The 24,305-nt window shown below is 62.0% G+C and overlaps 1 protein-coding gene across 1 annotated transcript; it reads right to left on the bottom strand.

The window, feature by feature from the left end:
- Window positions 1–10,807: 10,807 nt before the first annotated feature.
- FZD10 (frizzled class receptor 10) lies at window positions 10,808–13,608 on the bottom strand. The gene has a single exon (XM_059675912.1). It carries the CDS (start codon window positions 13,143–13,145, stop codon window positions 11,346–11,348), a length of 1,800 nt encoding a protein of 599 aa, XP_059531895.1. The 5' UTR covers window positions 13,146–13,608; the 3' UTR covers window positions 10,808–11,345.
- Between the last annotated feature and the right edge of the window lie 10,697 nt (window positions 13,609–24,305).

Here is a 24,305-nt window from a genome sequence, read left to right as displayed (position 1 = left end):
CACCCCCGGGCAGCAGGCCCTGGACGCCTCTGTTTTCTTTAATCCTGTTCTCTCCAGAGTTCTTAACACACTTTCCCCGAACGTGCAGGTGACGTGGGCCCCAGGGGACGTCACGCCCCGCCCCCCCAGCAGGAACACACAGCCTCTCCCAAGGGGGACACGCACGGGCACGGCTCCCCCACAGCCCATCGCTTCTGCTTGGCCCCTCGCAAGGGCAGTAGAGGTCACCAGGCAGAAACCCACTTCCCGGCCTCTGCTTACTGTTTTCATGTCTTTATGGATCTCAGAGAGGAAGGGAGAGGGAGAGAGAGACATCAGTGACGAGAGGGAATCACGGCTGGGCCGCCTCCTGCACGCCCCCCACTGGGGATGGAGCCCGCCACCCGGGCCTGTGCCCCGACAGGGAAGCGAACCCTGACCTCCTGGTTCCTGGGTTCTTGTTAATGTTTCCTCCTGGAGGGGATGAGGGGTTCTGGTGCCCAGATGGTGTCCCTGCCCCCCCCCCCGCCCCCCTTCCCCTGGTGAGAGGAGTCATTATTCCCGCTCGGTGTGGCTCTGACCGGCTTCCGGGGCCACCTGGACACAGAGGCCACCTTTGCTCTGATGAGCTGCTTTCCTCCCGGGGACACCCAACCTGAGGCGGGCGGAGGGCAGGGGCCATGGGGCGGCTCAATTTGGGGGGAGGGGGCATCCGGCTTTTCCAATGGCCGCCAGGACTCCCCGTGTCCCCCTGGGATGGGCGAAGGTGGGCTTTCGAAGCAGGGCTGTGGGTTAGAGGCGGACAGAGGTTGCCCGCCGGTGAGGCGAGAAGTTGGGTCTCGCTGGGTGTCTGGCCGAGCAGGGCGGTGGGCTGGAGTGTCCCCCCAGATTCACCTGCTGGAGCCCCCACCCCCAGCCCCCCGAAGGCAGCCCTATTTGGAACAGGGTTCGTAAGGAGGCGATTCAGTTAGAAGGAGGCCATTTGGGTGTCCCCGTGAGGAGAGGGACGGACAGGAGGACACGCACGCACAGAGGGACGGCCGACTGCACGCCCAGGAGAGGGGCCTCAGCCGAAACCGCACCTGCCGACACCTCCATCCTGGACGTCCAGCCGCAGGCCCCTGAGCCGGTGGTCTCTGTGGCTGGAGCCCCGCCCCCTCCCCCATCGGGGCGTTCTTGTTGTAGCAGCCGAGCTGGAAGCATTGAACTCTCAATTCACCCGTGTTCCCGCTGAAAACAGCGGGCGCCGTCTTTCGCCCCCCAGGCCCCGTGGGAACCTGTCACTGACTGTGAACTGACTCCCCGTGAACCCCGTGCCCACGGGCAGCAGCTGCTGAAATCCCGCAAAGCGGCCGGCGGGCACCCGGCCTCGGAGGCCACGGACCCCGACGTGGAGCCCCCGTGGTCGGCAAGGGGTGCGGAGAGGAGCCCCCGTGTTAGAACGCTCTGGAAGCGGGTGGGGAGCGGGTTTGGTTTATGATGTAAAAACAAACTCGCCGCCGGGTCCCTGCCTGCGGCTCGAGGTGCCGGCCTCTCCCGTGGAATTTTTATTGGGGTTCCCGCTGCCCGGGGACCCACTTGTCCCGTTTCTCGGATCCCGGAAGCTGCCACAGGCCCCGTTAGCATGAGAGCGAGGGGGGCAGGGGGCGGGGGGGAGGGAGGAGAAAACTGGGCCAGGAATTAAATTAATGCTTTTAGACAAATATCCCTTCCATCTCCAATTCTAATGCTAATTACATTTGGGATCAAAGACCGTTCCTGCAAGTTTGGCTTTTGAAAAACCAGAGAGAGGTTTTCCTTTCTCGTTTGATATTTTTATGGGACTTGATGGGGCCGGTGGGGGGCCGGCGGGGGGCGGCGGGGGGCGGGGGGGGGCAGGTTCCTGGAATCCGGACTCTGGGCCTGAGGTTCCCCCTTCCGCTCTCCGTGCGGCCCAGCGGGCCGGCCCCCAGGGCTGCGGCGACTGGATGCTGTGTCACAGCTCAGACACTTGGGGGGGGGGGGCTTTAAAAAGGAACAATGCAGCCCTGGCCGGTCTTGCTCAGTGGTTAGACCGTCGGCCTGCGGACTGAAGGGTCCCGGGTTCGATTCCCGGTCAGGGCACAGGCCCGGGTAGCGGCTCGATCCCCCCCAGTGGGGGCCGTGCAGGAGGCAGCCGGTCCATGATTGTCACACGAGAGCAGGATTTTTAAAAAACACGACACGTGACCTGAGCCGCTGTCCCCGGCTCCCCCCTCGGGCGCCCAGTGGCCCGGCTGTGCTGGTGGCTGGCAGGCCAGGCATCCGGCCCGAGGACCGGGCTCTGGGGCCGGGCTGAGCCCAGGACACAGCTGTCGGCCTTTGAAGTCGGTGTTTCCTTACGGGGCCGGGGCACTTGCCTCTGTCTGTTGCCCCCAGATGGCTGAGTCAGCAGCAGGGACGGGGGGGGGGGGGGGCGACGGCCTGGGGCCTGTGTCACCCGCTGCAGTTTTTTCCGGAATCTTAGACGGTTCAGCCTCAAGCAGGCCCTCACCCTGACTCGGGGGGGTGGGGGGGAGTCAGTGGGTGGAGCCTCCGCACCGTTAGTACGTTCCTGCAGCCCAGCATGCTGCAGGGCACAATTATCAGCTGGCCCTCCACTGCAGCCCCTCCCACCCCCACGGACCCCAGACGGAGAGCTGGGACCAGGTGGACCGGCCCCGGGAACGGCATTGAAGACGGGGACTGCGATGAACCCAAGATAAATGCAGCAGCACCAGGTCCAGCGGCATTCCTTTTTATTCTGTTTTTTAAATTGTACGTTCATATTGATGTCAGAGCGGAAGGGAGAGGGAGAGGAGCATCTATGATGACAGAATCACGGATCGGCTGCCTCCTGCACGCCCCCCACTGGGGATGGAGCCCGCCCCCCCCCCCCCCCCCCCCCCGGCACATGCCCTTGACCGGGAATCGAACCCTGACCCCCCTGGTTCATAGGTCAACGCTCAACCGCTGAGTCCCGCGCTCTCTTTAGAACGACTGGCTCCCACACACGGAGCCGCCGGCCAGGGCCCGCCCTCCTCCTGCGCTCGCAGCCGGGAGCAGAGACGGAGGCCGGGCTGGGGTTCCGGGGTCACAGGCCACGTGGCTCAGCTCGGGGCACCGAGGTGCTCCTGTGTCCCCGCCTGCCCCCGCCACCTCCTCCCCCGCCCCCCCAGCAGCGAGCCGGCCGAGGCGGCTCCCGGGGACAGGTCTGTGCGGCGGCGCAGGCCTGGGGACCCGTCTTTCCGGTCCGCGAGCCGGGGCGCGGGCCTAATGAGCAGGTGGAGCTGGCTGTGTGGGAGCGTTCCTGCGGCCGGTTTAGCCTCCCGGGTTGGGAACTGCGTGCCTGGCCTGGGCCCCGTGGCCTCCTGGCTCTGTCCTCAGTGGGCTCGGAGCTCACCACCCTGGTTATGGATTGATCTTTAAGATGTTTGTGTTGATTTTTAGAGACAGAGAAGCAGGGACGAGGGAGAACCACGGGCCGGCTGCCACCTGCACGCCCCCTACCGGTGGGGACCGAGCCCGCAACCCGGGCCTGCGCCCTGACGGGGAATGGAGCCCTGACCTCCTGGTTCATGGGTGGGTGCTCAACCACTGAGCCACGCTGGCCGGGCCAGGGTACCCATTTTCTGTTGATATACAGTGGGGCCTGGACTTATGAGTTTAATTCGTTTGGAGACCGAGCTCGTTAACTCAAATTACTCTGTCAACTCAACGCAAAAAATCGGCCAAGAGACAGCTGGTATCTCAAAAAACTCGTTAGTGGGGACACTCGTAAGTCAAGGCCCCACTGTATATATATATATATATATAAATTGGGGGGGGTGTTATCCATTTCTTAATAACTATGAGATTGTAAAAAGTTTTTCAAAAAAATAGAAATCTTGCCCCGGCCGGTTTTGCTCAGTGGCTAGAGCGTCAGCCTGCAGACTGGAGGGTCCCGGGCTGGATTCCTGGTCGGGGCACAGGCCCGGGTGGCAGGCTCGAGCCCCAGTGGGGGCGTGCAGGAGGCAGCCGGTCCATGATTCTCCCTCATCATCGATGTTTCTCTCTCTCCCTCTCCCTTCCTCTCTGAAATCAATAAAATCTATATATTTTTTTTTTTTTAAAAAAAGAAAACCTGGTAACTGAAATTAGAAAGCCCCCCTTCCCCACCCAGCCTGCGAGGCCTCTGGGGGATTGAAGCATAAACACATCGAACCCCTCGCCCCCCCCCCGTCCCCCCCGCCCCCCCAAGGAGGCACTGAGATAGGACGGGCTCGGCCGCCGGCGCAGGAGCCATCTCCGGCGTCTCAGTCCTGGCTGAGCGCCAGGACGTGTTTTGACACGACTCCCCCCCTTAATGTCTCACCGACGTGTCTCCCCGGGGAAATCCAACCCGTATGTTTCTGATTCCCTCCCCTTGAACTCGGCAAGTGCCGCCCGGAAGCGCCATTTGATGGGGGGGGGGGGGGGCGCGGGGCCGGTTTTACGAGGCCTTTGCAACCTGGTGCCCCTGGAAGCAGGAAGCCAGGTTTCCCCAGGAGTGAACCAGGCCGGCTCACAGGGTGTCCCCGGCGGCCTGGCGACCAGGCTGGGGCCTCCGGTGGCTCCAGACCTGTGGGCGCATTTCCCAGCCCGCCCCCTGGGCCACCCGGTTCCTGGGAAGGTCCTCTGGGGAGAGGCGGTGCCCACGGGGGCGGGGACGGTGCAGCTCAAACGCCGGGGAGGCGAGGCCACCTGGGACGACGCCGGTGGCCACAGGACGGGGAAGCGGAAGATGGGCACCCGTGGGGGGGGCGGGGGAGGAGAGGGTGCCCGCTGGGTCCCTTTGTGAGTGTCATGTAAGCGCTCACCTCCTGCCCTGACTGGGAATGGAACCGTGACCTCCTGGCTCATGGGTGGACGCTCAACTGCAGCCACCGGCTGGGCTGTAAAGGTCTTATTGGATGCGTTCCCTCTCTCATTTCCTTTTTCTTTGGTGCGTTCTGTTTACCCAAGGATGTAACTCTATGCATTGCTGCAGTATTGCATTGCATTTATTTTATTTTATTACTAGAGGCCCGGCGCACGAATTCATGCACAGGTGGGGTCCCTCGGCCTGGCTTGCGATCAGAGCCGATCCAGGCGATTGGTGCAGGCTGGCGGGGGTGGGGGTGGGGGGTGGGGGGGGGACCCAGGGAGGTTGGCTGTGGGACCGCACTGACCATCAGGGGGCAGCTCCTGCATTGAGCGTCTGCCCCCTGGTGGTCAGTGTGTGTCATAATGTCGCTTAGGCTTTTGTATATATAGGTTATTTTTTTCATCCTCACCCAAGGATATTTTTCCATTGATTTTTAGAGAGAGTGGAAGAGAGAGGGAGAGACAGAGAGAAACATCGATGTGAGAGAAACACCGATGTGAGAGAAACACATGGATTGGTTGCCTCCTGCATGCTCCCCAACCAGAACCTGGGCCAGGGAGGAGCCTGCAACCAAGGCATGTGCCCTTGACTGGAATCGAACCCTGGACCTTTGGGTCCGCAGGCTGACATTATCCACCGAGCCAAACCGGCCAGGGCTCACATTGTATTGCTTTAAAAAAATAACATGGTTGCAACCACCATACCCAGAGCAAAATGACGAATTTTATAACCGACTTTTTCTCTATCCTTCTCATTAGGGCAAATTAGAATCACACGTTCTCCCTACACTTCTCACGCTTCCTTCTCTCTGTGCCATGTGTGGACGGGCAGGTTGGCACTGATTTTCCCAATACTTAGAGAAAGTCTCTTAAAGAAAAAAAAATAGCAACAAAGTTTCGGCTGAGTTTAGCTCAGACTGGGCCACCCGGGTGATGTGGATACAATGTTACAACCTCAGGGCCACCCGGGTGATGTGGACACAATGTTACAACCTCAGGGCCACCCGGGTGATGTGGATACAATGTTACAACCTCAGGGCCAACCGGGTGATATGGATACAATGTTACAAGCTCAGGGCCACCCGGGTGATGTGGACACAATGTTACAAGCTCAGGGCCACCCGGGTGATGTGGACACAATGTTACAAGCTCAGGGCCACCCGGGTGATGTGGATACAATGTTACAACCTCAGGGCCACCCGGGTGATGTGGACACAATGTTACAAGCTCAGGGCCACCCGGGTGATGTGGACACAATGTTACAAGCTCAGGGCCACCCGGGTGATGTGGACACAATGTTACAACCTCAGGGCCAACCGGGTGATGTGGATACAATGTTACAACCTCAGGGCCACCTGGGTGATGTGGATACAATGTTACAAGCTCAGGGCCACCCGGGTGATGTGGACACAATGTTACAAGCTCAGGGCCACCCGGGTGATATGGATACAATGTTACAACCTCAGGGCCACCTGGGTGATGTGGATACAATGTTACAAGCTCAGGGCCACCCGGGTGATGTGGACACAATGTTACAAGCTCAGGGCCACCCGGGTGATGTGGACACAATGTTACAAGCTCAGGGCCACCCGGGTGATGTGGACACAATGTTACAAGCTCAGGGCCACCCGGGTGATGTGGACACAATGTTACAAGCTCAGGGCCACCCGGGTGATGTGGACACAATGTTACAAGCTCAGGGCCACCCGGGTGATGTGGACACAATGTTACAAGCTCAGGGCCACCCGGGTGATGTGGACACAATGTTACAACCTCAGGGCCAACCGGGTGATGTGGATACAATGTTACAACCTCAGGGCCACCCGGGTGATGTGGATACAATGTTACAAGCTCAGGGCCACCCGGGTGATGTGGACACAATGTTACAAGCTCAGGGCCACCCGGGTGATGTGGACACAATGTTACAAGCTCAGGGCCACCCGGGTGATGTGGACACAATGTTACAAGCTCAGGGCCACCTGGGTGATGTGGACACAATGTTACAAGCTCAGGGCCACCCGGGTGATGTGGACACAATGTTACAAGCTCAGGGCCACCCGGGTGATGTGGACACAATGTTACAACCTCAGGGCCACCTGGGTGATGTGGACACAATGTTACAAGCTCAGGGCCACCCGGGTGATGTGGACACAATGTTACAACCTCAGGGCCACCTGGGTGATGTGGATACAATGTTACAAGCTCAGGGCCACCCGGGTGATGTGGACACAATGTTACAAGCTCAGGGCCACCCGGGTGATGTGGACACAATGTTACAACCTCAGGGCCAACCGGGTGATGTGGACACAATGTTACAAGCTCAGGGCCACCCGGGTGATGTGGACACAATGTTACAAGCTCAGGGCCACCCGGGTGATGTGGACACAATGTTACAAGCTCAGGGCCACCTGGGTGATGTGGACACAATGTTACAAGCTCAGGGCCACCCGGGTGATGTGGACACAATGTTACAAGCTCAGGGCCACCCGGGTGATGTGGACACAATGTTACAACCTCAGGGCCACCTGGGTGATGTGGACACAATGTTACAAGCTCAGGGCCACCCGGGTGATGTGGACACAATGTTACAAGCTCAGGGCCACCCGGGTGATGTGGACACAATGTTACAAGCTCAGGGCCACCCGGGTGATGTGGACACAATGTTACAACCTCAGGGCCACCTGGGTGATGTGGATACAATGTTACAAGCTCAGGGCCACCCGGGTGATATGGATACAATGTTACAAGCTCAGGGCCACCCGGGTGATGTGGACACAATGTTACAAGCTCAGGGCCACCCGGGTGATGTGGACACAATGTTACAAGCTCAGGGCCACCCGGGTGATGTGGACACAATGTTACAAGCTCAGGGCCACCCGGGTGATATGGATACAATGTTACAAGCTCAGGGCCAACCGGGTGATGTGGATACAATGTTACAACCTCAGGGCCACCTGGGTGATATGGATACAATGTTACAACCTCAGGGCCACCCGGGTGATGTGGATACAATGTTACAAGCTCAGGGCCACCCGGGTGATGTGGACACAATGTTACAACCTCAGGGCCACCCCGGGTGATGTGGACACAATGTTACAACCTCAGGGCCACCCCGGGTGATGTGGACACAATGTTACAACTTCAGTAGCGGTGCCTCCCCTGAGCTGCAGAAAGAGAAGCAGGTTGTTAATGAACCCTGTGTTCAGGCCCCAGGGGCCCCAGGTGTGGCCCTGCTGGGGGGGGGGGGGCGGGGGACAGTGGCACCAGCCCCAGGAGCTTGTCACGGGATCAAAGGCGGCACCTGCCCCTCATAATCACTCCGCCCCCTTTCAAGGAGGACGCTGGTTTACCGCCGGTCAGGGCCCATCGCTTTGTAGTTCCGCCTCAGACAGGGGAGATGTTGGCAGGGTAGGTTCCAAGGTGGCGTTCTGTGCGGTTTTATTATTTTATTTTTTATTTTCAGGGCAAATCTTCCCTAACGTGCCCCAAGGTGCTCCTCAGAACAGATGTTCGAGGGACCACCTGTGGTCAGGGACCAGCTGAGAGCCTTCGGTCCTGGTCCCGGATCCGAGGCCGCCGCCCTCAGGTCCTTGCGGGTGGGATGGACGGAGGTGGGTGTGTTTCAAGGGTGGTCCGGGGGAGCCCTTTCTTTTTTTCTTTTCTTTCTTTTTAAATATATTTTTATTGGTTTCAGAGAGGAAGGGACAGGGAGAGAGAGAGAAACACCAATGATGAGAGAGGATCATGGATCGGCTGCCGCCTGCACGCCCCCCACACTGGGGATGGAGCCCGAAACCCGGGCCTGTGTCCTGACCTCCTGGTTCCTAGGTCGATGCTCAACCCCTGAGCCCCGCCGGCCGGGCCTAACTCTTAAGTCTTGATGCGGCTCCTAAAATCCACTGTCCGCCTCTGTCTGTGACCGCGGGGGTGGGGGGGGGACCCCAGTGTCCAGGAGTCTCTGCTGAGGCCCGAGCTCCCCCGGGCAGAGAGGGGCCGGCTGACCTCCCCTGACCTCTGTGGGCAGGTCACTGCTTCCTCTGCGGACCCACCGACACCCACCCTAGACTCGGGCCGGCTCTCGTGTTTGCCGACGCCGCGCTTTCCTCGGGACCGAAGTCGAAGCCGCACACCTGCCGTGGGAAGCGGCTGACGTTAGAGCCGAGGGTTTGGGGTCGGACCCCAGCTTCGGGGCTCCCAGCCCTGCTCTGACTGTGGTTGTTCACCCTCACCCCAGGGTAGTCCCCCCATTGATCTTTAGGGAGAGGGGAAGGCGGGGGGGCGGGGGGTGGAGACACAGAGAGAGGAGGCGCATCGATGGGGTGCCCCCACTCGTCCCGACCAGGCCCGGGGGTCGAGCCTGCGACCGAGGTACGTGCCCTGGACCGGCATCAAACCTGGGACCCTTCGGTCCACAGTCCCGCTCTCTGTCCACTGAGCCACACTGGCTAAGGCCCTTGTAGGTATTTAAATGCACTTTTCTCGTTCGTTTTTGATTCATGGAAGGCTAGTCTGCCTTTGACCTTAAATTACTTTGCCTGTGGAACTGGACCCCAAGCAGCTGCCCCCTCAAACCTCCCCCCACCCTGCCAGACATTCATTCACAGGCCTGACAGGCGGCGCCCAGCCCCTCTGCCCAGCTCTGGTGCTGTCAGGGTGAGGGTGGTCTCAGGCACCAGCCTTAATTCCTAAACACCCTGCTCAGAGCCGGGCCCACGTGGCTCAGGGGTCGGGCGTCGGCCTAGGAACCAGGAGGTCCCGGTTCGATCCCGGTCAGGGCACAGGCCCGGGTTGCGGGCTCCATCCCCAGTGTGGGGCGTGCAGGAGGCAGCCGGTCCATGATTCTCTCTCATCATGGATGTTTCTCTCTCTCTCTCCCTCTCCCTCCTGCTCTGAAATCGATATAAAATATACATATTAAAGTAAAATAAAAGACACTGCCCCTCCCTCAGGCTCTGCCCATCTGCCAGGTCCCAGGGATGAGCTGTGACCTCTACGGATGAGCTGTGACCTCTAGCGGAGACCACACTCAGCCTTCGCTGGGAACTGGACAGAGCGAGAAAGTTTCTCTCTTCCCTCTCAGCGCACAGGGACCAGCAGCAAGGGGAAGAACGCCGTTTATCTTTAATAAAATGGAGGAGCACGAAAACATCGTATCATCTAGCCACAGGGGCACCAGCAGGCCCGCGCGGACCCTCGGTGGGGCGGGGGCGGGGGCGGGGGCGGGAGGGGTGTGAGCTCGCCCTGGGCTCAGGGCCCAGGCCCCTCAGGGAAGCCATTTGGGTCACAATAGAGAGTCAATCGGCCCTCGGGCGACTTTGAATGGCCCCCCTCCCCCCCTCCCTCCCACAAACCCGGCGAGGAGCCGCTCCGCAGGCTCAGTTTCCGTGAAAAAGCCACAATGTCGCCGGGCGGCGGGCGGCGGAGGCCGGGCCCCTCGCCCCTTTGTGGGGAGGTTTCTTTAAGGTCTTTATCCACAGCTCCTCTGGGATGCTCGGGGGACGAGGAGGAGAAAACAATGTCCCAATGGCCCGCGGTGGCCCGGCCCGGTGAGGTCTGGTGGAAGTTTCTGTCCCCGAGAGAGAGGGTGTGTGGGGGGCAGAGGCCCAACCCACCGGGCGTGCTGGGCCTCAGGCTTCCCCTCTCTCCCTGTGGGCGCAGAAGTGGCTGCCCTCCTGGGGGGCCCCTCCCTGCCCCCCCACACCCACTCCCCCTCGCTCTCTGCAGCCCACCGGACAGGCCTTTTCATTGGCAAACAGGTCCTCCCGGCTGGGGTTTGTCTAAGGCGAGCAAAGCCAAGGCAAACACACGCTCGGATGTATATTTACCGAGGCTTCTAAACAAAAGTTTTCTTCCGGGGTGGGGGTGGGGGAGGGGGTGGGGGTGGGGGAGGGGGAGGAGGGAGGGGCTGAACCCACTACTTTACCACAAATTAGTTACAGAGAGGCGACCCCCCCCCCCCCAGCCCTCCTTCCCTGCAAACAAACCCAACCCCCTCCCCCAGCCTCGACTCCCAGGGCAGCCGGCCGTCCTGAATCTCAGGGTGAAAACCTTTATGAGCCCGGCTGGTGTGGCTCAGTGGTGGAGCGTGGACCTGGGAACCCAGAGGTCCCGGGTTCGATTCCCGGTCAAGGGCACCTGCCCGGGTTGCGGGCTCCATCCCCAGGAGGGGGCGTGCAGGAGGCAGCCGATCCATGGCTCTCTCTCATCATGGATGTTTCTCTCTCTCTCCCTTCCTCTCTGAAATCAATAAAAACATATTTTTAAAAAAACAACCCCCCCCAAATACCGGTTTATGATTATTATTATTACTTTTTAAACTTTTATTAAAAAACCAAAAACAAACCAACAACAAACCAACCAACAACCAGCCAACCAAGAAAAGCACCAACTTTGGCTCCGCCGGCCACCGTCTCCCCGTGGGAAAGTTTCCTGGCTTTTTGTGTGTTTTGTTTTGTTTTGTTTTGTTTTGTGTGTTTCTGGCCGGTTCACACGCAGGCAGGCGGCTGTGCGGGCAGCTCATACTTTCCGGGGTACGCCTTTTGGGGGTGCTGGGCTTTTTTGTAAATCCCGCCGCCGCCGCCGCCGCCGGGCGCGTGGGGGTGGGCGACGGCGCTGGCGGGCTTCCTGCGGCCGCGCCCCCGGAACCGGCGGCCGCACACGGAGCGCCAGGACTGCAGCGTCTTGGCGGTCCAGATCCACACGCCGCTGGTGATGCCCACGACCAGCAGCATGAAGATCTTCAGCAGGAAGATCTCCACGGCGGGGATGGAGGCGCCCAGCAGGCAGTCCAGGCTCTGGGTCTGGCTGTCCAGCCGGCACCGGCGCTGCGCGGCCAGCGCCCGCCAGCGCTCGGTGTGCAGGCGCTCGTAGCAGTAGCAGGCGATGACGCAGGTGGCGGGCACGGTGTAGAGCACGGAGAACACCCCGATGCGCACCATCAGCTTCTCCAGCTTGTCCGTGTTCTCCCCGCCCGTCTTCATCACCCGCCGGATGTGGAACAGCGCCACGAAGCCCGACAGCAGGAACGACGTGCCCAGGACCAGGTAGCAGGCCAGGGGCACGAGCACGAAGCCCGTGAGCGCGTGCACGTCCATGCTGCCCACGTAGCAGACGCCCGTGAGCTCGTCGCCCGCCACGCGGCGCATCACCAGGATCAGGATGGTCTTGACTGCGGGGATGGCCCAGGCCGCCAGGTGGAAGTAGCTGCTGTGCGCCTCGATGGCCTCGTGCCCCCACTTCTTGCCCGCGGCCAGGAACCAGGTGAGCGTCAGGACGACCCACCAGAGCGAGCTGGCCATGCCGAAGTAGTAGAGCACCAGGAAGACCAGGGTGCAGCCCGTGCTCTCCAGCCCCTCCTGGATGACGTACAGCTGCCCGCTGTCCCGGTCGCACGCGATGCTCTCCGCGCCCGCGAACAGGCGGATGATGTAGCCGAGGGAGGACACGCAGTAGCACATGGAGAGGAAGATGATGGGGCGCTCCGGGTAGCGGAAGCGCTCGGGGTCGATGAGGAAGGTGAGCACGGTGAAGGCGCTGGACAGGAAGCAGAGCACCGACCAGACGGCCAGCCAGACCACGGCGAAGCGCTTGTCCTCGCGGCTCCAGTACACGTCCACGCCGGGCGCGCACAGCGGCGCGCACGAGGCGCTGCGGCCCACGTGGTGGAACTTGCCGGGGTTGGCGCAGCCGGCGCGCCCGGGCCCCCCCGGCCCCCCCTCCTTGGGAAGCGAGGGCTCCGGCGCGCCCGCGGGGGGCCGGGGCTGCGGCCGGAACAGCGGCGGGAACAGGCCCGCGCCGCGCGCCGCCGCCGGCTCCTCAGAGCCGTTGCTGGGCGCCTCCATGCACAGGTAGTTGGGGTCGTTCTTGTTGGGGAGCTTGCCGCAGTCCAGCGAGTCCGGCCACTGGAAGTGGAACTGCTCCATGATCGGGGAGCAGCGGAGCCGGGCCTGCTCGCACATGACGCGGCAGGCGGGGATGGGGGCGGAGACCTGCTCGGTGCACATGGGCGCGTACAGCGAGCACAGGAAGAAGCGGAGGTGCCCGTGGCAGCCGTACTCCACGAGCGGCGCGAACTCGTGCAGCTGGATGGCGGCCTCGCGCTGCTGCTCGTGGCCCATCAGGTTGGGCATGCGCGTCATGTTGTAGCCGATGTCCTGGCACATGGGGATCTCGATGGGCTGGCACTGGCCGTCGCCCGGGCGCTCCAGGTCCAGGGAGCTGATGGCGGCGCACGTCCCCAGCACCTGCAGCGCCAGCCACAGGCGGGGCCCCGGGCGCCGCGGCATGGTGCCTGCGTCGGAGGCGCCCCGGCGGCGGGGAGGTCCGCGGCCCTCAGAGCCGCCGCTCCCGGGCCCGGGTTCGGGCTGCTGGCCCCGGCTCCGCGTCCCGGCCCGGGCCCCCGCCCATGCCCGCCCAGCCTGGCCCTGCTCTCCCGGCGCCCGGCGGCCCGGGCCTCCGCCGAGATGGGGCCGCGGAGCCGGGGAGCGAAGTCGGCGAACAATACCGGGCAGCGAGGGGGCCCCGGGAGCCCTCGGCGCGGGCGGCGGGTCTCGGCCGGCAAACTTTGGCCTCTTCGGGGAGCGCGCGGGGGGCGCGTCCGGAGCGGGCGGCGGGCGGCGGGGGCGCACGGTGGCCGGGCCAGCGCGCCGGGCTCCTCTCCCCGCACCCGCGCCGGCCTCGGCCCGGCCCGGCCCGCAGCTGTGGGGAGCTTCGCGTCCCGGGGCGAGGAGACGCGCGGAAAGGCGAAGGCGGAGAGCCGGGCGGTGACAGGCCCCGCCCCCGAGCGCGCCCCGCCCCCGCCGCTGCTTTGCATGAGAAAGCGGGGCGGCCCCTCGCCGGCTCCGGGGCCCCGCGGGGCGCAGCGCGGTCTCGCCCCCCGCCCGGTCCGGACTCCCCGCCTGGCGCCTCGGCCGGTCCTGCCCGCCGCCCCTTCTCCCTCTCCCCGCCGGCCTCCAACTTTGCTCTCCCTCCGCCTCCCGCCCGCGTGCGCCCCCTTTCCGGGGGGACCCCTCGGGCTTGTCCCCGCACCCTGTGTCTCTCGCGGCCTGCGCCCCATCTCCCGGAGGACCCCACGGGCGCCGCGGTCGCGGGAAGCTGGGAGACGGGCCGGAGGGGGGGCGGGCGGGCGCCCGCGGCGGGGGGCTGGGCGCATCGTCCCCGCTTTCCCGGGGGGTCCCGGGCCGGGGCGCCTTCAAAGCGAGGCGGGATGCGCGTTTTACAGCCGCGGCCATAAAGTGGCTTGTAAAGCCGCCGCGCCGTCCGGGGCGGGGAGTCGCCAGGCCTGCGCGCGCCCGGCTCCGGGAGGCCCGGCCTTTGAAATTTCAAAGCGAAGCGCCCGGGCCGGGGGGAGGGGCGGGGATCCGGACTTTTAGGGCCGCTCCCGCGGGGTCTTCGCCCGGAAGGGGGGCGGGGGAGGGGCGGGCCCGCTCCCGGGACGCCGACGTCCCCCCCTCCCCGTTCCCGGGAAGTGGGGGCTTGGCTTGGATCCTGGGGATCCCCCCGTCCCCCCAACAAAGCCGTGGCGATGAGGGGCCTCGCGCCGGTCCGGGCTGGAGTTTATTTATGATCGGAAGCCATTCGCTCATCGGGAATTTTTGTTATTAGGCGAGGGATGGTCCGGCCCGCACCCTCCTGGGCTGCAGACCCGTCAAGTGACGGGGACTCGGGGGGGGGGGGGGGAGGAGGCGGGAGGAGGCTGAGCCGGCGGGGTCCCGGGTCCTCAACCCCCCGGGAGGCGCCCACGCCACGCGCTTCTCCCCGGAAGTGGAGCGAGCGTCCCGGACGGAGGCCCGTCGCCCACCCCCTCGCCTCGGGGCCACCCGGTTGGTGGTAAAGTCACTTAGGGACTCCCCGCCCCGCCCCGCCCCGCCCCGCACAGGGCGCGCACACCCGCCTCCCCTTCGAAGACAATTCAAAGGCTACCCCTCGCTCCGTGATCGGCCCCTAAAGAAACAGCGCCCCGGGGAGGGGAGGGGAGGGGAGGGGCGCCTCTCTCCTCTCAGGGGCCCTGGCGGCCGGGTCTCTCAGGTTCTTCTGAAACTCCCGGTCTCATCTGCAGGGGGGGGGGGGGGCTTTAGGGGTGGGAGGGAGGTCAGAGGAGCGGGCCCTGTGCTCCTGGGCCTCCTCTCCCTCCTCCACCCTCAGGCGGCCTGGACAGGTGTGCAGACCCCCCTGGGGTCGGGCTGAGCCCCCGAGAGGCCCGGTGTCCCTAGGAGCCCCCTGCCCGCGGAGGAGAAGCCACTGCCTGGCACTCCTCCTTCTGGGAATCTGTGCCCGCTGTGGCGAAGGGGGCGCTGCCGCTGAGAGGGCTGATCAGGATTCATTGGCTCTTATTTCAAACAAGTCAGAGGGTTTTACATCTTTAAGAAGCTCACATCCACTCAAACACCCTCCCTCCCTTCCTTCCTTCCTTCCATCCATCATCCACCCATTCATCCATCATCCACCCATTCATCCATCATCCATCCATCATCCATCTATCCATCATCCATCCATCCAACCATCCATCCACCATCTATCCATCCATCCAGCCATCATCCACCCTTCTATCCATCCATTCATTCTTCCTCCCTCCCTCCCTCTCTCCTTCCCTCCCTTCCTCCTTCCTCCGTCCTCCCTCCCATCCATCATCCATCCATCATCCATCCTTCCATCCGCCCTTCCTTCCTTTTTTCCATCTATCCATTGTCCATCCATCCATCTATCCACCCATTCATTCATCTGTCCTTCCATTCATTCAGCCACCCTTCCATCTCCCTACTTTCCCTCCCTCCCTCCCTCCCTCCCTCCCTCCCTCCCTCCCTCCCTCCCTCCCTCCCTCCCTCCCTCCCTTCCTTCCTTCCTTCCTTCCTTCCTTCCTTCCTTCCTTCCTTCCTTCCTTCCTTCCTTCCTTCCAGCAAACACTTAGGAGGAGGCTGAGGCTGGGACCTACCCAAGGTCCCAGAACTAACAGGCAGGTTGGCCCTGCATCCTTGTCCCTGGGTGGGGGCTGCGGTGGGAGGTGTGAGCAAGCTGAGCTGAGGAGGAAGCAGGAAAGGCTCCCCAGTGCAGCCCAGGTCCCCGCGCTGGGCCTCCTGGAGGGAAGACCCGCACGTCCTGCAAGGCAGCCCCCGGCCGGAGGGTCCGCACTTGCGTTTCCTTTCCGTTGTGTGTTTGAGTCCAGGGAGTCCTTCTCAAAACCGTCGGTGAGAAGTGGCCCCTGGACACCAGCTGGCTTTCCTACAGTTTTCCCTGCAAACGTCCTTCACTGGACACCCCTCCCCCATTTTTCCTTTTTGTTTCTGTTTTCTCAGAAACTATTGGAAAACCCATGTGCAGGGGTTAAGGAGCCGGCCGGCACCAGGAGGGGGTGTGAGCGATGGACCCTCTCTGCGTGGCTCCCATGCAGCCATGTTCAGACCCATTATTTTAGCGATAACCACTTCAGACTGCTTTCTGCTCTGGTTTTCAGGAAAAAAAAAAAAGAGAAAGACGGTGTGTGCAGAAGTGCCGTGCGCCCGGCCCAGCCGAGCCGGAGACCCGCAAATCCACGCCGTTGGGGAGAAACGAAGGCTGGGGAACCCGGCCGGTGCCGGCGGCCTCCTCCGTAAGCCGGGAATGAAAGGGGCCTTTTGATGGCTCCAGCTGAAAAGATATTTTATTTTCGTTTATTTTCCCGTGTGTGGGGTGTGAGACGTGCGGCTCTGAGAGGCTCTGAGAGGCGGCCGGGCCCCCTGCTGCTCGCCGGGCTGGCCGCCGGCCCCCCTCTGGCGAATGTTATGGAGAATCCGGAGGCTTCTGTGCCTGGCTCCCCCCTCAGCCCTTTCTTCTTTTGTCTTCTTTGAAGAATGACTTTAGACGTTTTATTTACATATTTAACCGCGGATGAAAGAGGGGCCAGGGCGCGTTTGGGGGCTGCCGTGGGAATAGCGAGGGCTCTAAATTAATGGAAATCTCATTAGGCCTCTCGCATTTTGAGCGAGAAACTTGATAATGAAACATGATTTCAAATAACGGGCAGGGGCGAGGAGTATTTTTTGTTCTACCCTCTGCCCCCCACCACCTAACATAGACATCTCTCTCTTGGAAAATTCTACACTTACACATTCGCTACCTTCAAGGTCTTGGGCTTGTTCTCTCAGCAAAGCACAAGGGTTTGGAAAAGGGACGCTCTCAGGCGTCGGGCACGGCGTCGAATGAGGGCTAAGCTGTTTGTTTGTTTGTTTGTTTGTTTTTGGTGGAAGAGGATGGAAGGAGTGGCCTCAAGGTTCCTTCCGTCCCAGCAGAGTGAAAAGTATGAGCTACGCGGACACGGAGATCGCGGGGAAACCCAAGGCGTGGCTCTTCCCAGGACGTCGCCGTCCCTGCGGTTGGTTAGAATCGCCGCCGCCGGAGGGAGGTTTTCTGAACCGAGATGAGAGCAAGCCCAGGTCACCTCCTTAAGATAAAGACCTACCGACGCGTCGGGCCACAGAGAGAAAGGTGAAACCCTCAGACTCCGCGTGTGGCCCGCCCGTGGCAGGACCCGGGAGGCTGGGGAAGGACGCAGACGGTGGGTGACGTTTCAGACAGAAAGGGGTTCAGGAGACAGCCGAGCTCCGGGGGAGCCCCGGGTCTGCTGATGGGGGGGGGGTGAGGGCGGCGTTGCTTCATCTCTCACGTCACCCTATGAACCGGGATCTGCTTCCTAGTCGACAGAGGGGCCTGGGGCCGGCAGGCGCTGTTACCCCTGTCGTCATCTCGTGTAACATTTCTGCAGAAACTTGTGATCAGATTAAAAACAAAACAAAACAAAAGGCAGGGAGAATTCTCCTTCCCGACCCAGGCGGCAGCCTTTCCCCTGCCCCACACTCTCCCAGGAAAACACCTCCGGCCTCAGGCCTGGGCCCTGGGGCCGCCACAGAGACCCCAGGCCGCTCGCAGCCCATCCAACAGGCACCAAAGTTTTAATTGCAGCTCAAAACAGGAGCTGGAAGACGGGGCCGGGGGGAGTGGGGGGTTAGAGAAACAACAACAACAACAGAGCACCCGCATCCTGGAAGGGATGAGCGGAGGGAGCGTCCCTCCAAGGCGACTGGGCCGCTGTGGCTCAGGCACTGGCCCCGCGAGGGGGTTTGAAATACGAGCGAGGGTTCCGCGGGGGGCCTTGGTGTGAATTGCAAATGAGCGCTCGTCTCTAATCTCCCTTCAAGGCCCGGCTTTGGATCCTCTCGGAGAGCCGGCTCCCCACTGCTCGGGCCTCGCTTCCCACACTCCCCAAAACAACAGCGCGACGGACACCCTCCAACCAAATTAGATTAAACTCCTCTCCACAGCGTCCGCCTTTTCACTGCCGCCCGCCTTGTCCGCGCCTCCTCCTTTAAAGCCACAGTCCTGCCTTTTCATCTCGCTCGCGGGGGCAACAACAACAAACACTACCCCCTCCCGCCCCCCGAAAAAGGAGGGGGACCGGGCGAGGGACAAAGCCGCCTGCGTGGTCACATGACAGGGACATTATCTGTTTAGAATAGAGGGAGGCTGAGCTCCTCCTGCTCCCAAACACACACTCGCACGCACGCACACACGCACACACAGACACACACACACAAGCACATGCACACACACAAGTGCACGCGCGCACGCACACGCACACACAAGTGCACACGCACGCACAGACGCACATGCACACACACTCACACTCGCACACACACGCACGCGCACATGCACACACAGACACACACAAGCACACGCACATGCACACACACACAAGTGCACACGCACGCACAGACGCACATGCGCACACACTTGCACACACACTTGCACACACACGCACGCACACACGCACGCACAGACACACACAAGCACACGCACATGCACGCACACACACAAGTGCACACACGCACACGCACATGCACACACACCCATGGACCCTTCACCTGGGACAGGGCAGCCCGAGAAAAGGCCCTTCATCCTGGAATGCTGTCTTCGGCTGTTTCCTGAAGAATTATATGGATAAAAAAATAATGTCAGCATTCCAGAAAAGTGAAGCAGTGTGTGTGTGTGTGTGTGTGTGTGTGTGTGTGTGCTGTTTTCATTTCTATCCCAAACACTCATGTGAGATCCAACTTGGGTGTTTGGGGTGGAATCACTTTGAGCCTCTGTCCCCTGCCCTGGCCCTGGGGTCTGCCCTGATTTAATGACTCACCTTCCCATCTGTTCTCCCCGCACCCCCCACCCCCCCAGCTGTCCCCCTCTGGCCTGCCTCCCCACCTGGGGACCCTTTCCTTGCCTGTCCCAGCCTTGGCCACACCCATGAAGAGAGAGAATCACGGATCAGCTGCCTCCTATACCCCCACCCCCACCCCTTACTGGGAATCAAGCCCGCAACCCTGGCACATGCCCTGACCGGGAATCGAACCCGCAGCCTCTCTCTCGGTGCACAGGACGATGTAAATTCCACTGAGCCACACCGGCCGGGCCCAAATTTAAAATGTCGTGAAATAACAAAATCCGATGATTTCCAACCTGCCTGCCGTTGGAGCCAGGAATACCGCAAAAGCCCTTCGCCGGGCTTACGTTTTTGCAAAAACCAGCCTTGAATGATGACACAGGCGAGATCTCCGTGAACAAACCCTCCGTGGCAGGCATCTGTCCTGTATTTGAGGATAATGTGTGGACACGGGGCCAGCAGCTCGGGCCTTTAGGCCCTAAACTTTAGGGGTAACCATGGCACTAGCCCAGGCCGCAGGCCACCGCTGGTCCCATGACCCGCCCCAGGCCAGCTTTTTTCAATAAAGTTTTATTGGAACGCGGCCGCGTCCATTTGCTCACCCGTGGCAGCCGGCTGCTTTCACCGGCCAGTGGCTGCCAGGAAACGTCAAATCGCCCGTGGGGCTCCCGTGACAGTCCTGCGGGTTAGGGCCATCGAGGTGAAGGGTCTCAAGGTGGTTCTCGGGCCTGACTCCCTCCACCCACAGGCTTTGGTGGCCTTTGCGGTGCCTTTACGAAGTCTGAACGGATCCTGGCCGGTAGCTCAGCCGGGTGGAGCGTCCTCCCCTCCCCCAAGGTTTCGGGTTCGATCTCTGCTCAGGGCACATGGAAGAATCAATCAATGAGTGCACCAGTGACTGGAACAACACATCGATGTTTCTCTCCCTCTCAAATCAATCAACACATTAAACATTTTTTGAATTGGCCCTAGCCAGTTTGGCTCAGTGGGTAGAGCGTCAGCCTGTGGACTGAAGGGTTCCGCGTTCGATTTCCGTCCAGGGCACGCACCTGGGGTGCAGGCTCGATCCGAGGCAACCAGGGGATGTGTCTCTCTCGCATCGATGTTGCTCTCTCTCTTTCTCTCCCCCGCCTTTCTGCTCTCTCTAAAAATCAGTGGAAAAATGAACAACAAAAATAAATGGAATTGGTTAGCGGGCTTGAAAACATGGTCCTATTTTCTGATAAAAATCGAACTTCTAGCTCCCCAGCTCTCCGGGCCTGGCCCTGGGGCCCGGTGCCCAGCAGCCCTGCCCCATTGAAGGGACCCCCCAGGCCCGAGTGTCCACTTTCACAGTGGCCACGGTGTCCGGCCCGAGAGGAGGACTCTGGCCCGGCTCCCAGGCTGGGTTCACCCAGGGGACCCCTGCTTTGGGGTTAGACAGGGAGGCAACCTCAGTGGGCCACCGTGCAGGCCTCTGCCTCAGTTTCCCTGCGTGTGAAGCGAGCATAATTACAGGTCTGGAGCGGGCCCTGGGGAGCTTAATCACCGTTCGTGGGCGGGGGAGAGGGCTCCCGGCCTCGGTGAGTCACAGGCTGGGCTGTGTTCGCCCCGAGGTGCCCGGTGACGGTTCCCCGCCTGGCAGGCCTCTGGTAGGTGGTGAACTCAAAGCCAGCCGAGTCCTGGCTTCCCTTCCCGGGGGGTGTGTGCAGGCTGCCTGCTCACCCAGTTTTGGGGTTGGGCCCAGGATGTGGGAGCGGTGAGCCTCGCCCCTCCTCCCAGCCCCCCATCTGGACGGACAGGTTTCTAGAGGTGACAGGGGGCACGGCGACCCAGGGACATGCGGCCACGTGATGCCCAAGGGAACCAGAGCCCCAATGCCTGGCACCCCCCTCCCCCCCGCCCGTGGGTCCCCGTGCCCTGCGGGTCCCTCCGGGAAAGTCTCCTCCGATCGGCACAGTGTAGGTTTGGGGGCGCTTGGGTGCAGAGCCCTCTAACGAGGTCCTCGCCCGCTCGGGTGAGAACGGTCCCCGAGGCGTCCGCTGGCGAAGGGAAGGCCGCGGCTGCTTCTGTCCTTCAAGGGTCACGTCGGATCTGGAGCTGCGCCCGGCCCGGCTGCTGTCTCCGCGGCTGAGCGTCGCCCTATAAGCCAGGTTGGATTCCTGGTCGGGGCACAGGCCCGGGTTGTGGGCTCCATGGGGGGGGGGGGGGCGTGCAGGAGGCAGCCCATCCATGGTTCTCATCATTGATGTTCTCTCTCTCTCTCTCTCTCTCACCTTTCTTCTCTGAAATCAATAATATATTTAATCAATTATATATAATCAATAATATATATAGATAGATAGATAGATAGATAGATAGATAGATAGATAGATAGATAGATGTTTTAAGATTTCAAAGGAGGCCACGCACACGTGGGCGCGTAGGTGCGCTCCGGGCACCTGTGCTGTGCCCTCTGCCGCCGCTGGGGGGCAGCTTCCCGTTGGCGTCCACCGCCGGCTTCCCCTCCCGGCCTACCCCCCGCCCCCCCACGTGCAAGGGGGTCATGGGGGGGCGGGGGTGAGGGCGTTTGGTCCCCCACCTGCTGGTTCCAAGCGGACCCTCTGCCACACCCTCACCTGCTCCGTGAAGACCCCGCAGCCAGGCCTCCCGCCCCCCCCCCCCCGGCTGCCCACAGCGTCCCCCCCACCCCATTCCCGCCCCGCCCTCCTGGGACCGGTCCAGGGAGCTGGCCTTGCCTCCGAGCTGCGCGCCCTGGGGCTCCACGCGGACTGCCGGCAGCACCTGGAGCGCTGACTCATCCCCAGGAGCCCCCCCCCATCTTTCTGGACCGCCCCGGGCGGCGGGCGGCGGGCGGCGGGTGGCGGGCGGGTGGGCACCTGGGCCAGTCTCGGCTGATCCCCGGGCGGGTGCGCCCTCGTCCCCAGACGCTGCCTGCACGCCCAGGTGGGCCAGGCGCCCGGAAAGCAAACAGCGGGCTGCACGCGGGGCTCGCCTGCTCGGGTCATCGTCCTTCTGCAGCCCCTCGAGCTGGCGGGGGGGGGGGGGGGGGGCGGTGAGGGAGGGGGCGCCCCGGCCCAGCTGTTCCCTGTCCACCCCCTGCAGTTCCACTCCCCCCCCCCCCCATGTGCCGGCACCACACCCCAGCGGCTGGAAACAGCGCACGTGTGTTCTTTTTATTATTATTAAATATATTTTTATTGATGTCAGAGAGGATGGGAGAGGGAGAGAGAGAAACATCTATGATGAGAGAGAATCACTGACCAGCCGCCTCCTGTGCGCCCCCCCACCGGGGATGGATCCCCCAACGGGCCTGTGCCCTGACCGGGAATCGACCCCTGGCCTCCTGGGTCATAGGTCCCCGCTCCCCCCACTGAGCCCTCCCGGCCTGGCCAGCAAACATTTATTGAGCACCTACTATGCGCCAGGCGTTCTGGGAGGCGCAGGGGATATATAAGGGCCACCGACACCCGACACCGGTGGTGCCCCCGTGCACCCGCCCCCCCCAATTCTAGCAAACAGAAGAGGAGAGATCATCAGAATTCTGCGCTTCTTCTCGCCAGGATGTGTTTGTGTGTCGCTGCTTTTTAAGGAGGAGAACACTTGGACTCAGCCCTCTTGGGGCTTTGATGCCGCTGCCAAGCGAATTAGCCCCAAGTATGTGGGTCTGGCTGTGCCCGGGCGGGCGGCGGTGCAGCCCGAGCAGAATTAGCGATGACTCACTCACTCTCCGAGCTGCCCCAGGGCTGGCATCCCGGGGGCGGGGGTGGGGGGGGGTGTGAGTGGTTTGGTCCTTGGGCCTATGGTGTCTGACCTTGGAGGTGAGGTGGCCTTTCAGAGACAGATGGGAAGAGGAGGTGGCGGAGCCTGGGGTCAGCTTTTGGGGGAAAAAAATTTTTTTTTTATTGATTTCAGAGAGGAAGGGAGAGGGAGAGAAAGATCGAAACATCCATGATGAGAGAGAATCATGGATCGGCTGCCTCCTGCACGCCCCGCACTGGGGATGGAGCCCGCAACCTGGGCCTGTGCCCCAACAGGGAACTGAACCCTGACCTCCTGGTTCCTAGGTCAACGCTCCACCCCTGAGCCGCACCGGCCGGGCTCCAGGCTGAGCTTAAGGCCTCCTCTTGGGTGAGGCTTTCTCGTCACCACCTTCATTCAGCACCTTTTTCTCCCTGACGGACGGACGGACGGGCGTGTCCAGCCCCTGGGTCCCCCCTGTAACGAAGTGCATGTGGTTTCCTGGGTGGGTGTGCGCTGCAAACCCGCATGTGGGCAGGAGTGACAGGTCCCAGGAGGGCGGCGTCCACGGCACCGGGGAGCGCCCAGGAGGTGAGTGGGTGCAGCAGACGGGCCTCGCCCGTGCCGTGGGTGTGCCCGGGGCAGGCTGGGCTCGCCCAACCACCGCTCCCCCGGACGTGCCCGGCTGGTCGCCAGCCGCACGTAACTCACGGCCTGGCGACGTCCACCGGGAGGCAAGCCCTTGGATCGGCCTCCAAGCGCTCAGGATAAAACCCTCGCCTCGGCACGTTCGGTGGCACCGCGTTCCCAGCGCCGCCCTGGTCTTGCCTCCGACCCTTAACCCCGGCGGTGCGTGTGGGTGCATGTGCGTATCTGTGCCTCTAAATGGCTGTGTGTGAGCAGATAGCACGTGTCTCTGTGTGCGTATGTGGGAGGGGGGCTTGGGGGACACAGTCTCAGACACACAGACACACAGCTCTAAACGGCCAGTAACACATCCGGCCGGTGTGGCTCAGTGGTTGAGTGTCGACCTAGGAACCAGGAGGTCACGGTTTGATTCCCGGTCAGAGCACAGGCCCGGGGTTGTGGGCTCGATCCCCAGTAGGGGGTGTGTGGAAGGCAGCCGATCCGTGATTCTCCTCATGTATGTTTCTCTCTCTCTTTCCCTCTCCCTTCCTCTTGGAAATCAATTTAAAAAAAATAAGAAGACAGGTGGCTGAAGGGGCCCCGATACCCAGAGAGCCCCCGCCCCCCACATCTCTAACCCTACCCGCTGCCCCCAAGCCGACCGAAGGCAAGTCCCCTCTTGTGGCCGTGAAAACGAAGCTGCTGTTTGCCCGGGGCTGGGATCTTCCATCCACCCCCCCCCACCCCACCCCCGAATTGCACAGGGGGGTGGGGAGGGGGCTCCTCCACCTCTGAGGCCGCTGCTCCGACCTCCGCAGCCCAATGGGGAGTAAGACTTTGGTTTTTGCCAAAACTTGTTGTGTGCGCCGCCAGGGACGACGCTTCCAGAAATCCGTGATGAAGAAACTTTAGA

Source organism: Myotis daubentonii, chromosome 19 (genome assembly GCF_963259705.1).
Source record: "Myotis daubentonii chromosome 19, mMyoDau2.1, whole genome shotgun sequence".
Classification (NCBI taxonomy): Eukaryota; Metazoa; Chordata; class Mammalia; order Chiroptera; family Vespertilionidae; genus Myotis; species Myotis daubentonii.
Note: the sequence above shows the minus strand (reverse complement) of the source record. Positions and strands in the feature narration are given on the sequence as shown.

Bases quoted from the DNA above. Each gene is read 5' to 3' on its own strand.
- FZD10 (XM_059675912.1), bottom strand. From the start codon at position 13,145: ATGCCGCGGCGCCCGGGGCCCCGCCTGTGGCTGGCGCTGCAGGTGCTG.